At 36.0% G+C, this 24,753-nt stretch overlaps 2 protein-coding genes across 2 annotated transcripts; one reads left to right on the top strand and one right to left on the bottom strand.

The window, feature by feature from the left end:
* The first annotated feature begins 53 nt into the window (after positions 1–53).
* Positions 54–8,652, top strand: odr4 (odr-4 GPCR localization factor homolog). The gene is made up of 14 exons (XM_027145565.2): positions 54–231; positions 398–497; positions 753–890; positions 1,104–1,199; positions 1,283–1,389; positions 1,636–1,672; positions 1,764–1,892; positions 2,392–2,487; positions 2,916–2,975; positions 3,048–3,179; positions 3,499–3,577; positions 5,583–5,765; positions 6,934–7,047; positions 8,532–8,652. Exons 2-14 carry the CDS (start codon positions 399–401, stop codon positions 8,597–8,599), a joined length of 1,338 nt encoding a protein of 445 aa, XP_027001366.1. The 5' UTR covers positions 54–231; position 398; the 3' UTR covers positions 8,600–8,652.
* A 2,318-nt stretch (positions 8,653–10,970) lies between these two features.
* pdca (phosducin a) lies at positions 10,971–16,959 on the bottom strand. The gene is made up of 4 exons (XM_027145579.2): positions 16,857–16,959; positions 15,539–15,611; positions 12,912–13,060; positions 10,971–12,279 (listed from the first exon to the last, which is right to left on the bottom strand). Exons 2-4 carry the CDS (start codon positions 15,582–15,584, stop codon positions 11,761–11,763), a joined length of 714 nt encoding a protein of 237 aa, XP_027001380.1. The 5' UTR covers positions 15,585–15,611; positions 16,857–16,959; the 3' UTR covers positions 10,971–11,760.
* Between the last annotated feature and the right edge of the window lie 7,794 nt (positions 16,960–24,753).

Below are 24,753 nucleotides of genomic sequence, written 5' to 3'. Positions count from 1 at the left end.
TTTCTATTCAATGACGTGTATTTTATGCTGCGACACATCAGACACGTGCCGTGTTCCAAATGTCTCCACACTGCCTGTTAAAGTGCTTGACTTCTAGGGTTTTTTTACACCCCAAATAGTGCACTATTTTTAATACAGTGATATATGGGATTGAACCACAGAGCCATAAGTTCTTCATTCATGTTGACCAGAAAGTGAAGAACTAGATGAAACTAGATGAAATATAAGCAGGTTTGTTTACACTTGTGTTTGCACTCATTCGTTATCAGTATTCTAGTTATTTATTAAATGCATGGTTTAGACGCATGTACTACCTTGTAAAAGCTTTTATAGTGTGTAAGACAAAGCAGACTTTTATAATGTACTGATGTGTTATGATGGTCTGTTGAATGTGCAGGATGGGCAGAGGCTACATTGTTGAGGGATGTGTGGAGAAGTACCTGACTAATCTGTCAGCAGCTGCTGGGTCATGTGAGACTGGACTTTTCATTGGCCAGGTCAGGACATTAATGCCACAGACACATCATCATTATGTCATTCACCAGCTCGCCTTTTAGATCTCATTTTAGATTTGATATTAAATGTTTGTGTATTGATTGAGACACGATATTAATCCAACACTGACAATGTGTACATATCAGTGTCACAGTCAGGCTTTGGGCATTGAAGTAGCTCCAAGGTTATCATTTTCCAGTAAAGAATGTATATGCCATATTTTCCACCTTTTTATATCCTTTATTATTTACATTTAGTGTTCAGCACAGAGGGACTTTGTGGTTCTGGCTGTGCAGACACCTCACAGAGAGACTGAAGGAACCACAGAGAACCAGAGAACGCCAAGCTCACTGGACAGCATTGATGTGGAGTGGGTTGCTGAGCATGCCAGACAGGTGGGGAACATGTGCAGTCTAAGCCTACTGCAATTGTGTATATGTGTCTAAGAGCATGGGTTTGTGCTTTGATCGCGGCTCACCTGAAAGTCTTCCATGGAAAAATGACACAATAATTAGATATTTATTCACATACACAAGATTCTGAATGTCGAACTGAATTCAAAATGACTTGCATGACTTACCAGACATTGTGTTCTCTACAAATTCTAGGTTTCACGGATGCTCCCCGGAGGCGTGAGCGTTCTCGGCTTGTTTCTTGTCGCCCCACCCGAGGCGTCAAAAGAAGCCCAGAACACACTGAAAAAGGTGAACTGGAAAGACAAAATATGTTTCTAAAAGGTTTTGTATCACTACTCTACCTGTCTTCAATAGCATATGTGTTTCTTTAGCTTGTCTTTGCTGTGGATAAATCCATATCCAAAAGCAAGCTGTGGGATCCATCAGAGGATGATGTGACTGAGCGCATCACCCTGCACATCTGTTCCAAAACAAGGAAGTATCCTTATTCACGTGAGAGAAGAACAAACACTGAGTCCTAAATGGTTTAGGTCACACTATGATTTACAGTGATCTTCTGTATAAACATAAGAAAACCTCACAGTGTAGCTGAACGCTGTCATGTTATTGTCTTTGACATCTTGGATCGCATATTAACATTCTGCATTTTTTCATCGATAGTCTGTTGTATGTATTGTTAATGAATCTGTAATGTTGTAAATCTTCCTTAATTAACTGCCAACAGAGCTGTCTGCAAAACATTTGATGTCAAAGATCCAAAGGTGTGTCACTCTTGTCTGCTTGTAAAGTCATCTAACTGTCTGGGCTATTTTTCCTACACTGTCAATCATGCACATCTGACTTTTGCTTCAGTGTTCAGCGAAGCCTGCAGATTGGAAGTATCAGAGTGGCATCACTTCCTCATGGCCTATGATCACATGCAACGTGCAGGTCGACTTGCAGATCCCCGTCACGTCTGAAAAAATCGACAAGTCCATAAAGGTGAAGTGCAATTCAGATACGCTGTCTCTGGAAAGCATGGCTACAGTCAACACAGATATGAAAGCACTCCAGCTGAAATTGATCACTGCATGAAATCGTGACAAGTGTAGAGTTGGACTGATTAAATGTGTCATGGTGTCCATTCTTAACCGTTTAAATGAATTGAATGGAAAGTGTAAGATTCAGTGATACAACTAGATTAAATCAGTAGCCTGGACACCCCCGTCAAGCAGATTTGTGTCCATGCTATCAGTGCTTTTTTATTTTTGTTTGTTTGATTTGATCATTTTTTTGGTACACATAAGAGAAAAAGAAGTTTCTTGTGAACGTTTGCACATTTTGGTGCTTCAGCTATATTGCTGGCTGTTCATTCTGAGTACAAACTGGCACTTAGTAGAACTTTTATTTTACCGGTTAATTATAATAGTTATATGTTAACTTGCAGCTGCTTGACACTTAAATTACTAAATGAGATTAATTCCTGTGTGCTATGTTACAGGATGGACTGAGGACGTGGGCTAAACAGATCGACTCTGCTCTCTGTCTTATTAATGGTAAAACTGTAACTGATGACGGTGAGCTCCTATCAGGGCCGGTGAGTTGGGCTTTTGTTTTTGGGCTATATGTGGAGTTCAAGCTTTTGAGCTGCCAGTTTAACAGCATGTTACTGTATGTGTGATTTTTGTTATGAATTCTAGTGATGTTTAGAAAGTGATTAGAATGCTGCTTGCTTTCCTTCAGCGGACACAGACACGCTAAAACATTTGATCAGCAGGAAATCAGCAGTGAAATTTGTTGATTGTTTAATAGCATTATATAAGCTACATGTAACGCGACAAGGGATTTATAAATTTCTTTTACAATTCTGCTACCCGATTCTGATGCTTACATAGAGTGACACCAAGCTCTGTACTCCGGAAGAAAATGACTCTGGTTAAACCTCCTTGTTAAGTAGCAAATGGGGTAAAAAGGGGGAAGTATTTTTGTCACTTTGATATCATCTATGTTCATTTTCTAATGCAGAAAAAGAGCACCAAGGCGAGCCAGCAGCAGACGGTTCGAGCGCAGCTCCTCGTCTCAGCAGTGAGTATTATCTGGATAAATGAGCTGTGTGAGATTGTCAGATTGCTCTGATTAATTACCTGTGTCAATCAGGAGGATGCAGATGCAGGCCAGATGTCCAGCGCTGTGGTGCAGGAGTGCAGCGGCTCAGTGCATGTGAGCGGAGCGGTTCACTGCAGAGCATACATTCACACCAACAAACCTAAAACCAGACACGCCGCACAGGTGAGCACAACAAAGGTGTTACTTTCAGTGCTTTTTTTTTCTTCAACCCTGTTACGCTCAGCACCTGAACATTTATAGTCATTTCTCTATATAACCTGTAAACCTTGATATAAGGTCTCCGGTGTATTTTCAGGAGCATGATGTGACATGCAGTGCAGTAGTATAAATAAAAAGATTAGATTAGATTATAGCACATTCTTTAACCAAATAATTTGATATCATTATATATTAAAAAATATATATTTAATATTTTTGACACCTTTATCATACTATTATTTATCCATTTTTAACATTTAACTTTTTTTAACACATTTCACAGGCACTCAAGAGCGACGTAGTGAATACGGTTTTCAGCCGCATCGAGATGCTTCTGGAGGATCTGCTCATGAATAATGGGGGTAAAAAATTATGTATGATATTATCCAAAGTGCCTAAAAATCTAGGTTATAAATTATAGATTCAGAATAAATCTGTATGCATTAACCGCATAATTGGCACTAGTTAATAATATAGATGTATTGGGAAATGAGCACTAGATGGTGCTATGTAGGAATTTGTAAACATGTAAAAGAATCACTTCACTGTTCACACGTGTCTGGTCTTGTGTGTTTTTTGTGGAAGAGTCCTAAGAAGTTCCCTCAGTGGAGGTGAGAGTAATGTTAACATTTGGTTTCTGCACATTAATCTGAAGTGTTTTAGCAGGTGATGTTTATGAGTATCAGGTATTTTTCTGTCCAGTTACATTACACCAGTGGTTCCCCATGACGGAGGGGGTACGTGAATAAAATACTGTATGTTAATGTAATTATACCGCACCTAATATTCAACCACACATGTATTTCTCATTCTAAATATAAAGACGTGCCCCCTCTAGTGTACAAACAGAAAAGTAGTTAGGAAGTGCCATAAAAGGTCAAATTCATGACATCCGATCAAATCACCCTATCTGCAGTCGACAAAAATCTGTGTCCACTCAAGTGTCATGCGTAAGTGCACGTCTTTTCGTATCGCATGTAATTCCAATGCACACGGTTAAGAACGAAGCATAATTTAACAAGCAGATAAAAATGGATAAGTGGCTGCAAAGATTTAGAAAATCAACTCCCAGTAGCTTGGATGACCCACAGTCCTCTGACTGCACCCCGGGTTCCTCCATTTCAGCTGAAAGTGTTTCTCCAACCCCTGCTACGGTTAACACCGATACAGACAGCGATTTAGCGGAGGTTTTGGCACCAGCTCAGGTTCAGCAATTCACAGAAAGACCATCAAAAAGGTGCAAATATGATAAGTTAATTTCATATGGGTTTACATACATTGGCAGTGAAAAAAATCCCAAACCACAGTGCGTTATATGTGCAAAAATACTCTAGGCATTTAGAAACGAAGCATTCTGCTTTGCATGCATTCCGCCTTGCATGCAGAGTATCCTGCCTTAGCAGATCACGCTTTGAAAACATTACTGCCCTTCTCGACAACATACCTGTGCGAAAGTGGGGTTTCACCACTTACCAGCATAAAGAACAAATATCGACACAGACTCTGCATAGAGAATGATTTAAGACTAAAACTGTCTCCGAAACAACCAAACATCCCAGAGTTATTCAAGTCATTTCGATCACATCCATCTCATTAAACGGTGAGTCATTAAAAAAATTATTTGTATACTAAAGTTGTGTTGGATCAAATAAGTTATTTTATGAAGGTACATGTGTTTAAAATGCACGTTTTAAAAAAATCAAGACCACAAATATGAGTGAGAGGGGGTACGCAGAATGATGTTAAGTCCCTGGGGGGTACGTCTCTGTAAAACGATTGGGAAACACTGCATTACACCATTATAACTGGCTGACAGTTGACTTCAGATTCCCAGGAAAGTCAAAGTTAAAGGTGATAAGTTAAAGGTATCTATAAAGATGTGGATATGGTCTCATGTTTGGTGTCAATAGAAAGTTACTGTAGACCTCAATAGAATGTGTTCAACTTTAATCTCTATTATACTGTGGTCCAACTGAACATGATTATTTAACTTGGAAAAGCTGGAGTGGATGTGCTTAAATTTCACCTTAGAAAATCGCAGAAAAACACAAATATGGTATGTTTAATGTTTTAAAACTCTTAATATCGTTCCCTGAAGTGATGATAGATGTAAACCATGTTGGATGCGGTTTGTTTTAAGGGTTAAAGCAGAAAAACACTGACTTACGTAATCTTGGGTTTGCAGAAGCCACACTTTGAGTCATTCAGAGGACAAAAATAAAAATGGGTCATTTTCAGTAGTAGTTGAACTGAGAAAGACAGCCTTTTACTTATTACACATGTGCATTTAGGGAATATATCGTGTCAAATTTACATAGCTCATATTTGAATGTACAACATGATTATTTTTCATGTCTGTGTCAGCAGATCTGGCCTCTGGGCAGCAGGATCTACCCCGGCGTGTGTTTGCCCCCTTATCCGGCTCTGGCCTGAGTGTGTGTGACTACATTTTCCCAGATGAGAACACTGCGGATGTGGCTGAACGCTTTAAAGAAATGCTGAGTTGTGATTTACAAGAGGGGGACGTAGACATCAGCATGGAGGCTCAGAGTAAAATCACACATTTCATCATTGATTAGTGGTCCATTGTCCTTTGTTTGACATTTAACACTGTGTCCGAGACCTTCACAGCAATTTTAGCTATTTTTGAGCAAAGATTTAGCATTTTTTGAGCACATTTGTATATATGTCCACAAAAACTTCCATACACATTGCCATAGAAACACGATTCCATTTTTCTTTTGGGTAAAACCAAATTCACACCATAATTTTCGTTTCTGCTATACTGAATTTTCTGCCATTTAGAATTGTTTTCGAAAACAATTCTCTTCTATTCTTACAAACATTCAATTAGAGTATCAGCAAATTTATAAGGTAGCATCAAGAAACCAGGGATGATTAATCACACCAACAAAAAAAACGAACAAATTAAAATGTAAACAACTTAATGTAACTTCTAATCATCAGGACTCTTACTCCTGTTTAGAAGGTTTAAATAATCAAAACAAATGTATTTCTTTTCCTATTCTTTCCATAATCAAATTTGTACCACAGCATCATTAGATCGGTCCAAAAAACCTTTACGATAATATTCATAGTGCAATCCATTGATTACAAATTTTAAAGAAATATGTTCTGGTAATTGGGGAGCATGTTGGCTTAGTGGTTAGCACGTTCGCCTCACACCTCCAGGGTTGGGGGTTCGATTCCCGCCTCTGCCTTGTGTGTGTGGAGTTTGCATGTTCTCCCCGTGCCTCGGGGGTTTCCTCCGGGTACTCCGGTTTCCTCCCCCGGTCCAAAGACATGCATGGTAGGTTACTCCGTTCAGGGTGTATCCTGCCTCGATGCCCGATGATGCCTGAGATAGGCACAGGCTCCCCGTGACCCAGGAAGTTCGGATAAGCGGTAGAAAATGAGTGAGTGAGTGAGTGTTCCGGTAATTCAGGCATTTTAAAAGCGATAGTGCTTTAACCTGCTGAGACATATTAACACATGAATAATCCTAGGTATATCGAGTATATAGAGTGATGTTAATTGAGTGTGTGCCAAGTCATCATAAAATCTCTGTGAACATTGCCTCATCCTGCATAGACCAGTTTGAACAAACTCTGAAAAGCGGATCTGAAATGTTAATACATACAATACCAATGAATCAGGCAGAGGAAATGAGCCAATAAAATATGGATAGAGTAAATGTGGGGATTTTTGTGTGTTTTAGCACGTTGCTCTGTTTTGGGAGTGGAAGATGGGTGTGAGGAAACCACTTACACTGTGTTTACACAAGCCAGCAGTGAAGTGGTGCCAAAAAAGAAAACGGCATTACAGTATACAGGTGCGTTACAGACAAAAGGTTCTAAACATTTTCAATGTCACTTTATTATTATTATTATTATTTATTCCATGTATCACAATAAACAAGTATTCATAATATTTCATTTTTTGGGAAGGACAGCACATAGCCACCAGTTAGTCACTGTGCAAAATCATTACACCTTTTGTTTTTCACTCAGAACACCACTTCATTAAGAATCCTCCTGTGGCAAAGTATAGTGCAATGTATAAACGTCCTGCAGATACGGGTAAAAGAGCCTGGTTGATGTTCATCTTAAACATCAAAATGGGAAAAAATGTACTGTATCCTCTAAGTTCCTTTGTGTGTGGCATGGTTGTTGGTGTCCATATGGACTAATTTTCCATATTATAGAAACCGGGATTTACTCATGACAGTTTACGGAGTTTACACAGAATGTTGCGCAAAAAAAAAAAAATTAATTAATTAAGCAGCATTGAAATGTGCTGGAAATGGACTGTTAGTGAGTCACGGGTTGGAGAAGAATTGCCAGATTTTTCAAACTGACGGGAAGGCAACTCATATAACTACTGTTTACAACCATGGTGAGCAGAAAAGCATCTCCGAACACACAATACGTTTAACCTTAAAGTGGATGAGCTACAACAGCATGAGATCACATCTGGTTCCATCACCTTTTTTCAGACTACTTTTTTCACATCTTCAAACTGTCTAGTTACAATGAAACCTTTGTTTGAACTCAAACCAGTCCGGCTTGTCTTTTCTGATCTCTGTTATAAAAAAAAGGAGTTTCTGACTGCAGAGCTGTAACTGACTGGATGTTTTTTGTTATTTTCACCACCAAAAAGGAAAATGTGGTTAGTTAGATTAATTTTCTTAAAAAATATTTTTTTTTCATTGTGTACAGTTTTTGTTTATTAAATTGAATGTAAACCAATTACAGCGTGAAACCTCACGAGGATGTTGGCACCCACGTGAACCCTTACTATAGTGTTAAATTTAACACAGGAGTAATGTATCTGCTGCAGAACACCAGCATCATGGGTTTTAGTCTCAGGTTGGGTGCGCGCTTGATGTTTCATTTTATTCAAGGCTTTGAAAATACATGCTCCAATCATATTGGATGCACAAATAGGGATTGTTTTAATGTTGCACAATTCAGTCTCATGGACACATTTTAATTAAGTAAATTCAGCAAGCTTTTTTTAGTGTATGAAAATCTCAAGATCTGCAGTTTCTGAAATACTCAATCCAACTGATCTGGCACTAAAACCATGCCACGGTTACATTAGTTTTATAACTCAAGCGCAGAACTGAAGAGACAGCGAACATATCTCAGATTGCCGTTTACATTTGGAGTAAGAGAGAAAACATACTTAACTGTCCCTAATTAGAAGTGACTCACAATGGGCATTGTTAATGGCAGTGTTTTTCCACAGGCACTAAAGAGTGTGTTGAGTAAAAACCATCATTAGTTATGGTCTCTTTGTTTCTCTTCCTTGCAGGAATGGTGGTGGCGGCTGCAGTTGCCCTCTTGGCAACAGCGACCTCTCTACTCTATCTTAATGAATAACAGTACAATGACAGCTGTTTATAACTTTGCCAAAATAAACTACAGTAAATTACTTTTTTTTATCTGTTTTTAATTGCATATTTTCTGAATATATTTGGATATATTTATGAGTTAAATTAAAACTTCAAAAGTCAAAATGACCCATAAAAGAATCAAAGCAGTGACACACTGATGGCTGTAATCAAAATTGTGTAATGAGCACATTGTTTACATCTCCTTAACACAGGGTCCTGTCCCTCTGGAGCATTTTCCAAGCAGTGAGAGGTGTCATCATCCTTATATCCGCTTCATCACTAAACATATTCACTAATAAATTCTGAGTTGTAACTTGCTGATTGATGAGACACACACAAAAACCACCAGTTGTGTATTCCTGAAGACATTAATTCATATACCTTCACATTATATTTATTTAGATTTTAGATTTACACATTTTTTGTCAGTTGAGATCAGAGACAAAGTTCTGGCAGCATAAGAACATTTACATTAAAATCTTCTTGTGCTTGTTCCAATGACACCTAAAATCTACCAATAATAAAAGGATTATGTGTAACCCATATGCCAAAAAGTTTAAGTCCTTGTCTTGATCTTTACTTAGACATGTAATAACTCATCAAGATTTCTTAGAGAAATACCCAATCTTAGTTTGTTTTTAAATACAAACCTGTTTCCATGACATAACTATGGCTGAATCCTAGATACAGTTGAAAACATGAGTCACCAATTTTTCTCAATCTTTCAGTACTAACACTAATTTATAATGTATGTGTAATCTGTATAATGTTCCTGATAAACCAGTTGTGTCTGACTGTTGTCGGCTTACTGTAATCAGGGAACAATTCTTCTTGTGAAAATCTATGACACTTTTCAAAAACATCTTGATTTTAGTTTCAAGGAATGGTTTGGAGAAAAGTCAAGTATTAAGACAATATTTTAGGTCCAAGAAGTGGTCACTCTTAGTCTGTGTGTCAGTCAAAACACAATATTCGGTGTCCACTGAATTGACTATCGTATCTCTCCTTCCTTTATGTATGATATGTGAATTATTGGTTGAACCAAAAAAACAGTGAGGCTGCACTTGTTTATGTATCACCATCGATATATTTATATTCATTAATTCATTAATTCATTCATCACTGGTCAAGAGGCAGGAATGTACCCCCAAATTAAATGCCAGTCAATCGCACGGCACCTAATTTACATTCTGGGTAATTTTACATGTCCAATCCATCTAACAGATTGTTTTTGAAAGCTGGGAAAAGATCATAGAACCTGGAGGAAACCTATTTGGATATTGGGAGAACAGAGTTCAGGATCAAACTGAGGAACCTAGACCTGAAAGGTATAATGGAATAATACTGTAAAAAAAAAAAAAAAAAAAAAAGGTAAGTAATAGAATAAAAATGCCTTTTCATTATTTATTAATCAACTCTATTAGGTTGCAGCAACAATAAACAATATAGTTAAACAAGCCACTATGGTAAACTTAAACATAATGTCAGTAGTTTGCATAGGTTAATAGTCACTTATACAATGCATCTTGAAGCATTCGATCCTAAATATTGTCATGGAAATATTTCAGAATATCATATGAGCCATACACATAGGTAAGTGGATGAAAGATATACACTCAGTTTAGTTTGTAAAAGCGCAGTATGCAGGGTAATAGGAATTAATCTCAAATGGTGAGCTCTTTCCAAAAACCTCAAATTCTCTGAACACTTTCCAAACCCTACCCAACATAGTGTTCAATTCTACTTCTTAAGAAATGTTTTATTTCTCAATAGTATTGAATTACAAATAATAATAATGTTTCATGTTAGTGTGTATTACATATCAATAATACTAAATCATTTATTCAGAACAACTCATAACACATTTCTATGTATAGATCACATTTCTGTTATAGAGTACTTATATAATAAAGTGTGTAATATTTTGTTTTTACTTAATATTTACGAGGAAAAGTGATGCATGTTAATTTCCCAATCAAAGATTTTTTCATAATCTGGATTATTCATTCATACTATTATTCCAAATAATTCCATAATAAAAACTAATGAACAGATACTGATTTTTACTACATGAACAGATACTGATTTTTAATTATTTTTATTTTATTCTCTTTATTCTCATCTTTTGTATTAATTTGAACAAGCAAAGTTGAAGTTTGGGTTTAGTTCAGACAAATAAAGTTAAAAGGAAAAACAGGCTAATCCCACCACTATAAGCCTAAAGTTTTGCACCTTTGAGTATAAATTATTTGGTAGGATACAGATAAAATTTCATATTTCAACCAAATATATTTTCTTGAATTTAATTGTAAAAGATTCATATCAAATTGTAAATTTGTCCCAAAATGTATCCTGGGTTTAAATGTTTACATGTCTCATAGTGTCTAAACAAAATCTACTTTGGTGTCTCAGAATTGTGTTCAAGATTTGCACTTTTCCACTGGATGATAAAACTTTTCATGATGCTGCATATTGTCACTGTTTCTATTGCCTCACCTACTTATATTACCTACTTACTTGTGCCGACTTTGGCTAAAAATATCAGAAGCACACAATAAGTTACGTTTTCACAAAGTTTCCTAGTTATATTGATTTTATTTACCTTTTCTGCTCTGCTCTTTCTAGTGAACTTACAAACATGGCTAGTTCAATAAAGAAAGAAATGCTGACATTGACAACAGACCATGGAGATTGCAATAATCAAAAGCGGTAACACGAAGCCCCAAAATGAGCCAAACATTTCAACCAATTTTAGCACTAACCTGTCACTGATTATTCGGGTTAGTCCTTATTCAGATCGTTGTAAGCAAGGACCTGCTATTCTTTATCAGCTAAAATGTTTGGTTTTTAGTCATTTATATTTATTTATTCTATGGAAATGTGCTAGAATAATCTTGGTGTCTTCAGTAAGTTACCGATAAGAAACATCTTTGCTTTGGTTAATATAAGTGTGCTTAAGCATTGCCTTATTTCACATGTTTCTAATAATGCATAGTAACTGCAATGGGATGTGACTATCTGATTAGAGAATGTGACTTAATGAGCTTCTATACATGACAAACTTATTGCCTGTCTGTATGCTTGGTCCCAAACATTTACCATGGATCTTCTACTATGGCTTTTCTCCACTAGTGTGATCTTTCTAGATTATTCTACCCCAAGCTCTTCATCATCATCAGGGCAGGCAGCAAATTCCTTCTCTGGCAACAAGCCGTACTCATTAAGAAAGTTCTCCACATCAATAGCGAAGAACTCCTCATTGAGGTGCTTGGTAACACAAATGAAGTTTCCCAGCATTTCTCCAGCCTTATACACTAGCACAGTGGGTAGAACATCGTCAGAGAACCTTTCTCCAGCGCCTGTGGCGGATGCCCGGATTCGACAAAACTTCACGCTGGGGTACTCGATGGCCAGGCTGTTCAAGCAGTTGTTGAGAGCATAACAGCCTTTTATAGCATCATCATAGATGTGCACGATGATCAGCGTGAGACGGTGCTCCTTTTCAATGGCCTTAAGGAAGGCTTCACTGCTTTCCAGCTCAAAGACGCTGTCGAACTTGGGCCCGAAGCTCAAGCGGTCATGCATTACCTGCATGCATTGCCTGCGGTATTTCTTCAGACATTGCTCATCCTCCTCCTGGATCATCTCATACTCCTGAACACTCATCTGTTTTTGGGTGACACATTATTCTGTTATCAGTGCTACATATTTACACGTCACCAGACATTATTATGATGCTGATAGTCTGGTTTCGTTTGACATTTTCAATGAAAAAGAATTACATCAGAGTTCAGCCTGTAAATCAGGAAGTCAAAAATTTCAGTTCTTAGAGGCCCAAAGTAATGATGAGGTAAATCATCTGCCTTTAGAGCAAGGAAATTGCCTATTTTTTTGCATGATTTATTATTAACCCCATATAAACACATTTATAACATGGACACATAAAGGCTGTATTTCAATACTTCTTATATATACCCTTTTTGATTTCCCTTCACAATTTTCCTATTATATTACTGGCTCAGGTGATGTCTTCATCAGACACCATGGGGAGTTGTTCTGTATGGCAGCAAAAGGACTCATAAGGCTTGGTAAATGGAAGCCATAAATAATTCATATTTCTAAATAAAGTGTTTCTAAACAAATATTAAACAAGTATTAAAACAAATAATATTTTAAATTCAAAGTGATTTTTTTCTATGTGTTTGTAAATCCTCCATTCGTTCATGACAGCTGGTGTAATATTTTACTAGTAATTTTAAGATATCTACTTAGCACACAAGCTGGTTTTGGTTAATGACCTTGCGGTTAATTCTTTCCTGGCTATCATCGTTGTTAGCCTTTGGGTTGGACATCTGTCTGAGGAGCTCTCTCCGCTTCTGTGGTGTGTTCTCATGGTCCTCACTTTCTAGCTTAAATTTCCTCCAGTCATGGATCACTCCTTTGGGACCTGCAGAAACCACAGGAATCATCGACACTTACTGTAATCTATAAATGAATCAGAATTTATATGGAATTATTAAAAAAAGAGGCTTAACGTGAGAGCTGGATGTTAACTCCGCAGCATTAGTTTCAATATGTTGTTAGCAATATATTAGCTAGATTTGTTTTCTTGTTTTTTTTTCCAAATTTGCTAAGAACATTAGATTTTGTATATGTGTTCCCACTAGATGCTGTAGATTGTTAGTGTTACATCAAACTTCACAAACTGCAAACACTGAAAGAGAATAAATGAAATGTTTTTTGTTTACTCACTCACACACAATTGACCTAATGCACTTTAAAAACAAAACCTAGCAACAATTTACGCTAAGATTAAGTATCAGAATCATATTGTAGTGGAAAATATAATGATAATTTTTTTATGATTCTATGGTTTGGTATGTTGCTATTACTAATGTATTCATTTTAGCATGAAGCAGTCTCACTGTTACAAGTTGATACTCACAATGTTGCATCAAAATATTTGTGTATGACCAACTTTGAGTGTTTTCTTTTTGTGACACATTGTGTTGTTAGCTATGCTGGTTTCTTGTGAAATACTTCATTAATAAGCATTACATCAGTGTTCTCCCTGACAGTTCATGAAGTCAACAACTCCAGTAAAAGAGTCTCAGAATTCCTACTAGTTTGGTGCTCTTCTTGAAACTTGGTCACTGAATTGAAGACCCCGGCTATAGATAGGGCTTATTTGTAGTTATTTTTTAGGGTTTCTCTATTCCTCTGTACTGTATGAATGTTGTACATATTATCCGGTGAAAACACCAGATAATTTGCTAAATCTGTTTACTCTCTCTTTTTTTTTCTTTTTTTTTTGTGATCAATTTTTTATTGCTTTTCCAAAGCTAACATCCTTAAACAAACAATCAAAGAAGACTTATACAGTATGGATTCACTCTTTAATATATTCTAAAATATTGGAAGAACATTGCCAGGCAGTAATAGTGGTATGTTTGGCGTTGTTAAATCGTCCTGTCGTACACTCACAGTTCACTATTCTAAGGAGGCTATGAATTTAATATGTATTAGTACATATGTGCAGTTCCGTTTTATTGTTTTGGGAGGGAGAACTGGGACTTCGGCTTGGGGACGGGTGGTGGGATAGTGTTGTGAATGGCTTTAGTAATGTCTCATGTGCTCATCTCACACTTATCCAGTAAAAGGTCATTTACACGGTGCATTTTTCTAAATATTGATTGTATCAGATTTACCCAGATGTCGAGGACAAATGTGACAGATGCCCTAACTCACGTTTTTTTTCTGTCCACGAATATATAATAATTGGTAAGGTTATTTCAGTACAATGTCCACAATTCTGGGATTACATTTGCAACCCTGCCCATTAATTGTTATAATTGGACTTCCAGATGAAGCCTCTCAGTTAAACTCTATGCAAAAAGAAGTTATTAGCTTTACATCATTTACACTTACATTTACATGTTGGCCAGATGTCGCCTTCTTCTTCAATGGAAAGTTTTCTTTTCTTTTGTAAATTTAAATGACTTGTATTCGATAATTCAAAAGGGTCAGGACCCGGGGTGGGTGGTTTGTTTTCTTCTTTTTCTTTTTACTTCCTTTCTGTTATTGTTATTATTGTTATTGTTGTAATTCTTTTAATTTACTCCTTTTCAGGTAAAACCAAAATGGGATTCTGTATTGTTATTTAACTTTGTTTGCAATAAAAATGTATTATGTAATGTATTATGTAAAAAAAAATTATTATGTAAAACATAAATAAATCTTTAAGGTTAAGCATTTCCGTTCTTCCTTTGTGACAATTTTTATTACTTTTTTTTTAATTATTACTCTGGTAAGTCTGGAGTGTGGTAGACTAATATACCATCCATGGTGTTTTCCTGCCTTGCATGCAGTATACTGTACATAGAATAAGCTTCAGATCCACTGTGATCCTGACTAGAATGTAGTGCTTACCAAAGATAAATGGACTTCCAAATGATTTCTATGCTTCAAGGACATACTTCATTGGATTATCTAACCTGAATACCGAGGAAGTGCTGCGGTGATCATAAAGCCTGTCTCATCCTGGGGACTGTTGTTGAGAATCTGTTTATGCTGAAGATCCTTTCATCACACTTAGTGCTGTTTGTCTTTACTCTTCTACATGTGTATGCAATAACGATTTATAATCCGACTTTGTGGTGTCATCAGAAAGAGGATGGGTTCTGTTTTGAGTTTGGTTTGAGTTTCATCCTTATGTCATCTTAGGAAGTTTTTCTTTGTTACTGTCATTTACTTATATCCAAATTTCTGTAAAGGTTCTGTGTGACAATATCTATTCTTATAGAAATGAAACAAATTGAACTTGTGGAATTATTATGTGGTGTTGAATGATGCTTGAATAACTAAACATAAATGTGATAGAATAATAGTAGACTAATGATCATTGTCATCAGTGTCATTGTGTTACCTGTCTGTGGTTCCAATAATTCCTCTTCCTGGTCTACATCTGACATCTTTACAGTGAATGTCCTGTGACTCTTCTGAGAAAAGAAAAAATAGGACTTCCTGGATAAATAGGATTAATAATCTCCAAATTTGCCCAAATTGTGCAACTTCCTGTTGGGTAATCAACAATGATCAACAATGGAGAAGTTCTTTGGCATACTAAGATACAGCCCACAGTATGCTATCATTTAGCTTGTTCAGACACAATGTTTTGCATATAACTACAGAAAAGGATGAATGAATAAATGATAAAGTGAATGGATAGAGTGATAGCTAGTAAGAGAAGGATGTCAGCAGGTGTGGTGGATTAAACCACCCTGATTATGATGATGTAACTACAAGAAGATGGATTAGAGATGTCAGTGTCACCTACACTTCAAGGTTGAGATTGGATTATAAGATTAATACACATAATTACACACTTGTTTTGCATTTAAGTAGACATACTGAGTGTGGAAATCCCTAGAGAGCAAGTAGGTTAAAAAATTTTATGAAAAGCAAAGTCCAAATGAATTCTGCTACAGTATGTATAGTGACGGGCATCATCGCAGCAAAGTTTTTCATTCATTAGTAAAGTTTTATGGTTTTCTTTTTATGTTATGTATGTAATGAATCCTGTAACTAGACATAAAGCTAACAAGTCGATAATTAATTTTATATTTATACAGTTTGAATACGATGGAAATACATTTGTATATAACATGTGTGCCTGTGAAGTGAGTGAGTGAAATTCTTGGAAATAAATGAAAAACTGCAAAATTTCCTCGGAGCTCGCAACACGGCTGCCATGCTTTAATAGTTTGATAAATTTCTACTCCTGTGTGTGTGTGTGTGTGTGTGTGTGTGTGTGTGTGTGTGTGTGTGTGTGTGTGTGTGTGTGTGTGTGTGTGTGTGTGTGTGTGTGTGTGTAAATCATTTTCCCTCTGACGACAGACCAAAGATTCAAAGATATTTACATTTACAAGAGTTTTACAAGACTATTACAGCTTGTCCATGAGTTTGTAGGATCATATATAAAAAATATACAAAACACTTTTATATATGTGCTTTTACTGTAGATATACGATGTACAGTACAATATATAATGCCTTATTAGACAATTAGATTCCTGTATTGAATTGATTTGAATTTTATGCAGCATCCTTATTTTTTCTAACATTTTTTTCTATTTGAATAAAGATGGTTGTTAACTGTTAGAAATGAAGTGCATTTGTCTCATGCAACACACAAAATCATATCTAAGTGACAAAAAGGTTGGGATAGAAAGCTATCTGGCTTACCTGACAATATAGTGTATCTTGAACAGATGCCTCTTCGATGTGTTTATGGATTTTCTTTACAAGATCTCAGACCCTGGTGGTCGCTCTACGTTTTAGATTGTGGGTGTGGTCTAAGGTTCTTATTAGAATTAAACGTGGACATCATGATGACATCGCAGACATAATTTCATGGCATGTAATCAGATTAAGCAGGAGAATTAAGTTTCCTTCATAAGCCAATCTCTCCATGAAGGCAGATGAAAGACAATGAGATGACCGTTTAGATTGCTAATAGATGTAAACATTTATAGATTTAAAAGATTATATATTGCTTTAGGAATGGTTAAATGATCCATCACTCTCACTCATTCATTTTCTACTGCTTATCAGACCTACCTCGGGTCACGGGGAACCTGTGCCTATCTCAGGCATCAAGGCAGGATACACCCTGGACAGAGTGCCAACCCATCACAGGGCACACACACAATCACACACACTACTGACAATTTTCCAGAGATGCCAATCAACCTACCATGCATGTCTTTGGACTGGGGGAACATGCAAACTCTGCACACACAAGGCGGAAGCGGGAATCGAACCTCGACCCTGGAGGTGTGATGCAAACGTGCTAACCACTAAGTCACCGTGCCCCCATAAGAAGTTATTCATTGGTATGTTATATAAATATGCACATGGAGGGTTAATAAGAAGTCATTCACAGGGTTCAAATTGAAAAGTGCAAGATTGACTATGAATTAGAATAAAAATGAGTGTCACCATAAAGTTCCCAGGATAGGATATGGACCCATGTTGACCAGAATAAAACATTTACTAGAAAGAAAGAAAGAAAGAAAGAAAGAAAGAAAGAAAGAAAGAAAGAAAGAAAGAAAGAAAGAAAGAAAGAAAGAAAGAAAGAAAGAAAGAAAGAAAGAAAGAAAGAAAGAAAGAAAGAAAGAAAGAATGAAAAAGAATTACATCAAATACAAGAATTACAAATTACAAATCACTTATTTTTTGACAATAACTGTGTTCAAGAATGATGTGTTCATGAGGAATCCATTTATTCAGAAGCTTTAACAAAGACTCATTGTGTTAGGTAAGACTTATTCACCAGGTGCAGTTCATTGTTAGGACAACTCTATAGTCAAAACTTCTGTTAGTAATTAAATGCACTCTTCTTGCTCTTGTGTTCAGCATGGAATGATCCCAGGGTCTAAGTGTAAGAAGAAGATTCACTGGAATGTAGAAAGGAAGCACATTTACACATCTGTTTTGGGTGGCAGAGCTGCTTTATACGTGGCTAGCTTGAAACCTGATGCCATTATGCAGTTAATGACAGTTTTCTTCTGCTCTAGGCTAAAGAAGATTATAACACTGCATGATTGCATTCTAAAGCAGCGTGGGCATGTTGTGTCTCGTCTATTCCAGACACCACTCTACTTTTTCTTTCATTTTTTTTGTCTTGTGGAAATATACAGATATGCCCAGTAAATATAAAACAAGACTAAATTTATGATTTTTTTTATTGTTCCCTACATTTCTTACTCTAGAAGACATTTCCATCCTTAGACTTTGTCTAGTTAAAATTTGCTTAGAAAGAATATTGGAGAACATGATACACTTTGATTCACCACTGTTTTATAAGGAAATGAAAATATAAAATTTCTTTCTGCTGTTTTTTCTATCTTTGTACTTCAGTTCCTTCACACTTAAAAAATAAATAGTATTTACTGTGTATTTATTGTGAGTATTTATTGTGAACCCATTTTTTTGCCACATGACTTTAAATTAGTCAGAAAGCAAAACTGATTTTTATTTTAACTTCAAAACATTTTATATTTTTATATTTTTTATATATTTCTTGAAATGAGAGTTAAGAAAAAATTCTAAAAATTCTAAAAAAAATTCAAAAAATTAAAGAGTTTTAAAAATTAAAAAAAAACTAAAAAAGAAAGACAATGAGATGACTGTAAAGATTGCTGATTGCTGTGAACTTTTATAGATTTAAAAGATTATAGATTATAAGATTATAGATATATTATAGATTTTAGGAAATGTGGGTGAAGAAGAATTGAAGTTATTTATTTGGTAAAATAGAAAATTTAACTACTGTAAGTCGTAGCCTTTATTCTAACACTATCTTAATTAAAATACAGTTTGCTTACTGTCTGCCTCCATCTGACATGTATGTGTTCCACTCAAAGTATTTCTATTATACAGTATATGCGTTCTGGGGCTTTTTTTTTACCCCAAAAATAAGCTTCTTCTCGGTGATCACTAGATGGCAGTAAAATTGAGGGTTTTTTCCAGGCAGGTCAGACTCTTCCTGAGGCCTTTTAAGGTGGAAGAGGAGGAAGAGGAGGAGGAGGCATGAAAGCACCCCTTGCTCATGTCTTCTGTGCTCCCAGACATGTTTATATGGCGTTGAAATGTTTCCTTCCGATAAACTAAGTCTAGCATGAATCACACTGACCTGCAGGAAACCCTGGGTTCTGGCTTCCAAAACAAAATTTCATTAGTGAAACAGGTTTTTACTGCCACACACAAAACATTGCGCAACACAGCTTTCATCAATGGGGCTTTCTCATAGTTGGAATTCTGTTTTTTTCCACTGCAGTTTGTAAGTTTTTTGGATGCTGATTAATCTTAGCTTTATATGAACATGACGTTGTAATTCAGGCTATATATTTATGGGAAAGGAAATGACTGACTTTTGATTCACATTTCTTTCAACAGGTCATTTGTGATTGCTCACCAGAAATATCGAACTTGGGGATGTTATTTTTATTATTAGATTAATTTAACTTTGGTGTGTTTCAAACATGTGGAGATCATCACAGGAAGAAACAACGTTATAAGCGGTAGAAAATGGATGGATGGATGGATGGTTGGAAGAAGAAGAGTGGAAAATGTGAGGAATAACATGCAAAGGACAAAAATAATTCAATCCAGATGATGTGATATGTAGCATGACTTAAAGATTATGCTTGTGATTTAATTAATTATTTAAAAAAATGGCATATTGTACTCTTTCAACATTAATATACATTTGCCAGACAAGTACGTACATTATATCACGTTCATTATTTTAGCTAGAATTTGTCGTTGCCTAAATAGTCTTGCCTATCCTTTCTTATCTTGATGTAAAAAAAAACACTCCTTGTAATACCTCATGTGATTGAGCACCCGGAAAGTCACTTTCCTCTGTCCTAATCATATCAGGGACCCATGTCATGTTCCAAACCTACAACATCTAAGATTTTTTATCGATGTTACATCAACAGCTCATAAAAACATCAGTGATTATGCATTTTTCTTTGTTAAAGAACAGCACATTTTTTGTAAGTTGTTTATAAGTCTTATAAACTTAAATGTTTGTTACTATACTATACTATACTATACTATACTATACTATACTATACTATACTATTCTATAGTAGAAATGCTAATCTATTAGACTAGTGCATTAATATAAATCTTATGTGTTACATCTGAAACAACAACACACAGCTGACATCTACAAACGACAAGATAATCTTGAAGGATTATTCAAAAAAGCAGCTGAAATATTGAAATCGCCCCAGGAATTTTATCTATATTGTCCACCGAAAACAGGGAAGAGTAAGCTAAAAATGTCTGAAACTCAATTAAGACATTAGTGAAATCCTTAACGGGGGCACAGTGGCTTAGTGGGTAGCACGTTCGCCTCACACCTCCAGGGTCAGGGTTTGATTCCCGCCTCCGCCTTGTGTGTGCGGAGTTTGCATGTTCTCCCCATGCCTTCGGGGGTTTCCTCCGGGCACTCCGGTTTCCTCCCCCGGTCCAAAGAATATTTTATCCAATAAGCTTATAACAGAAACTCAGGGAGCAGTAGTTTCTAACCCACAGGCTTCAGATACCATTGTACCATGACAGTATTAGGTTTTGAGGCAAGAACCATGAAAAACTTTACGGAGGAATAAATGCAGACACACAGACACAAATTCCCACCATGTTTTCCACCAACCCCCAGTCTGAGTCTGAGATGAATAAAGAATAACAGAACAAATCATGTTTAAAGAAGTAGAGCTTTTAAGAATGGTTGTAAAATATCTGAAATGTTACAGCTTTGTGTTAAATTGTCATTTTTTTTGAAAAACAATCAATATTTTTAAAATGCGAATTGATTGACCTCCTTCACCCTACTGATTCAGAAGTGAATCGTGTTTCTGCTTAACCACAAATGCCTTCCAGCAATTTCTTCCAAGAAACCCCTGCGTGAGAGTGCTTGCATTTGTCTTTACTAATTGTTTTAGGTTTCTGGATAGTGTCATGCATCTGGCTTTGATAATTGGACTACACCTGAAACAAATTCATGATTCTGGATATTTATGTTGGCTTTGTAGAAAGGTCTATGAAAGGTTTATTGAAGGTTTATAACTCGGCAAGCTTTCGAACAATCTACACCGAACTCGACCAGGTTCTTTAGGGTGATACTCTTTAAATTGGTGTACCAACTGGCCTTTCGGTTTGGCCCGCAGCCCCGACCCCAAAATATGCTAAATCCAAAAACTTTTTACAACATTGACATGTGACATATCAGAACATTGAGGGGAACTTCCTCAAGGGTATTTGGATGATGTCACGTAATGTTGTGTGCAGCTCCGCCCCCAAAATAACAAAATTAAAACAAAATGGACATCTTATATGAAAACACTCAGCACAAAGCCAACAGCAAAGTTTGTCATGACAGACTTTACAAATCTAGTTTCATTTGGATTCACACACAATGTTTCAATAATGAGTCATGTGAGTTTAAATTGCTAGACAGAATCTTTCTAAGAAACAACTAATTTCTCTTGTCTTTTAAACATTTAGATGTGGTAAATATTTTGTTTGTTCGTTTTTTTATGAAGCACTTGCCAATTCTAGTTATTTTTATCTCTATGTAATACCTGTATCTAATATCTGTAGATATGTAATATTTATGTTTATTCATAATCTGTTTATTGATTATTGCAGAAGGTCTGTGAAATAAATTCACTGTTTTCATAACAGTTTTGATAACAGTTGATTTTAACACCGAACGCTGAGTATTTAGTGAGTGAAAAATTCTCCAGTGTTCATTATGTAAAACAAAAATCTGTGCATGTTTATCAGCTATTCTGAAATCTAGAATATTTGTACAAAATGAAGATAATAGAACCAGGATCCTTTCTGTCGATGTTTTGTGACCTTTTAATATAAAAGGTCTGTGTAGTTCCCTAAAAGTGTTGAGAGATTGTGGTTTGAATCACACTCAGTGGTTTAATGTGAGTTTTTTTTTTTATTTAACTGAACTTTCTTCAGTGCCTAGCACACTTCTGCACAAGAATGCAGCCTGGCCTGATTGTGCAAGATGAGAATATTTGAGGACAGAAAGATTTAGTCTACTCATCTGGAAAAGCTTGAATACCCCCTCAATCCAGTAGTAGTGAGTGTGTAGACGTGAGACCTGCAGTAGTGAGTATGTATGAGTTTCAGTCTAAAATGCTAAGGAAATGACGCTTTTGTATTTTTTCATTTGTGAGGTCATTGTTTTGAATGCTCAGGATCTATTCACGAGACCGGGATCTAATAGTTTTATTGGAAATTAAAGACAAAACACAGTAACCTATTACTCAGCAAATTCCCAGTAATAAAGTTGTATTTTTAATCCACTAAAAGAAAAGAAAGAAGAGCTTCTTATGTGGATATTCACAGTCTATGATTACTTTGTGAATAGTTTGGTCTGTTGTAAAATTAACATGTCTAATTATACATCTAGGTTAATTGTACACAATTTCACAGAAGACACAGCACACAATAAACAGTTGCAATGTGATAATCACATTGAAACACTCATACATGGCATGCAGAAGAAATCTAAAAAAAAAAAAAAAAAGCCACCCAAAAAGGAAATCGCGGAACTTCCTTTATCTGACACTGGACAGTATCAGGTGGTCTAGTAAATTCATTTATATTTTACAGACATTTGTAAGGAATTCCAATGTTATTACTGTAAGCAGTGTTATCTGTGGATGAGATCTGAGGATGAGGTTGTGCCATTTCTATGTGAGAACCCGTTTCTTTCTCTGACATGCAGCCAGCTGCATTCTTTCAACAAGCACATTCTAGAAACATGCCTAAACATGGCCCCACTTCTGCCCGGGTGACTGCTTTGAGTTTGTTTTCCTTCCTTAAAATATTAGTTTCACCATCCATTTAGTTTGCTTTATTTATTATTACTTGTTTTACTGTTGATTCAGTACTGAATCCTTGAATTATTATTGAATTGTTATTTTTTGCAGACTTTATTATTAGCAAAAAAACAAAAACACATTAATTATGGATTTTTCAGAAGTTTAAAATTTAAGGTTAGATCCTGAAATTCAGGTTAGCTTGTACCTATCCAATGGGGTTCCTACAGGTTCCTACAGGATTTCCTCCTACCTTCTAAAACATGCCAGAAGGTGAATTGGAAATGGATAAGGGATCACGTGTTTACTGAACATGAAGGAATAGATTTTTTTTCACGTTTCTAGATTACAGTCGTAGTGTCCTAAAAATCATTACAATGTCTGTGGGACTTCACTGAACAACTTGATGTGGCTTGGGGAAGATATTTCTTTTATTATTTGTTTGCAGCAATAGTGTATTTAATCAATTGCATGTTGGATGAAAGAAGTGTCTTGAGAATTTGTTTGAATCAGATTTTTCACCTAGTGTTCTTTTAAATTAGACATATATTCGTCAAACATATCTTCATTATAATTGGACGTGAATCACTGGAGTATAATAACAAGTACGTTGATTTGAGCCAAACTCCTGCACACTGCAAAATTCACTGTTCTTCTTTCTGTTTTTTCCACCCAGAATAAGAAGCTTTTAAACAGCTGCTTTTTTATTACCAACTGTTCTGCTCTGCATACAAAATTCCAACTGTACACCCAAGCATTACGACCCCAGGATTACACAGGAGGAAAAAACCACAAAAACAACAAGATCCAGAACAGGAGAAACAGTATTAGCACAGAAAATAGGCTGTAACACCTTTTTCTTTTGTTCATTGCATGTAAAAATCAAATGGGACCTCCTAAAATAGAGAGTGGCTTAGTGAATCAGAAAGCCAGTTCCAACCGCTTTTACTCACTTATGAAACACACATATGCACCATGAGAGGAGATTGAATAAGATTACCCATGAGTCAGTTGGAAAGCAATGTGGATGTGGAGACGTGATTGCGGTGGCAGTGGTCAGTGAAAAAAGTGAAATTAATCTCATGACATGGCACGTGAATTGTCTATCTAACTCCTAGAGGTGTGAGAGCATAAGGATCATTTTATTCATTAATATAAACCACTGTAGTCTCAAAGAGAATGGCTTTCTCAACAGAACTACTTTCATTAAATCTAATATGAGTAAAAATGAAGTATATGTCTAGAAGAACTGTAAATGTTGAGTCCACTATAGTCATTATTCAGTTTTATTTAATCAGAACTAATAGATTATATAACCGAATGTATTATAGTTCATACATATTATTCGAGAATGTTTTTTAGGAAATACATAACTTAATCAATAACATAAATAGACACAGGTACATTTACAGCATTTGGCAGATGCCCTTATCCAGAGCAACGTACAGAAGTGCTTAAGTCTCTATCATTGGATACATTAACTCTGGTTCACTAGGTTACATACTTTTTTTTAATAAACATATATGCAACAAACAAGGAAGGAAGTTCTAGTTGAAGTGTTTCATGAATAAGTAGGTCTTCGACCGTCATTTGAAAATTGCCAGTGACTCAGCTGTCCAAACCCCTAGGGAAAGGTAAACACCTTGGTGCCAGAACAAAAAAGAGTCTTGTATAGTCACCTCTTACCCTGATAGATGGTGGAACCAGTCGAGCAGTGCTGG

Source organism: Tachysurus fulvidraco, chromosome 11 (genome assembly GCF_022655615.1).
Source record: "Tachysurus fulvidraco isolate hzauxx_2018 chromosome 11, HZAU_PFXX_2.0, whole genome shotgun sequence".
NCBI lineage: Eukaryota > Metazoa > Chordata > Actinopteri > Siluriformes > Bagridae > Tachysurus > Tachysurus fulvidraco.
The sequence above is the reverse complement of the archived record's forward strand: the minus strand, read 5'-3'. Positions and strand labels throughout refer to the sequence as shown.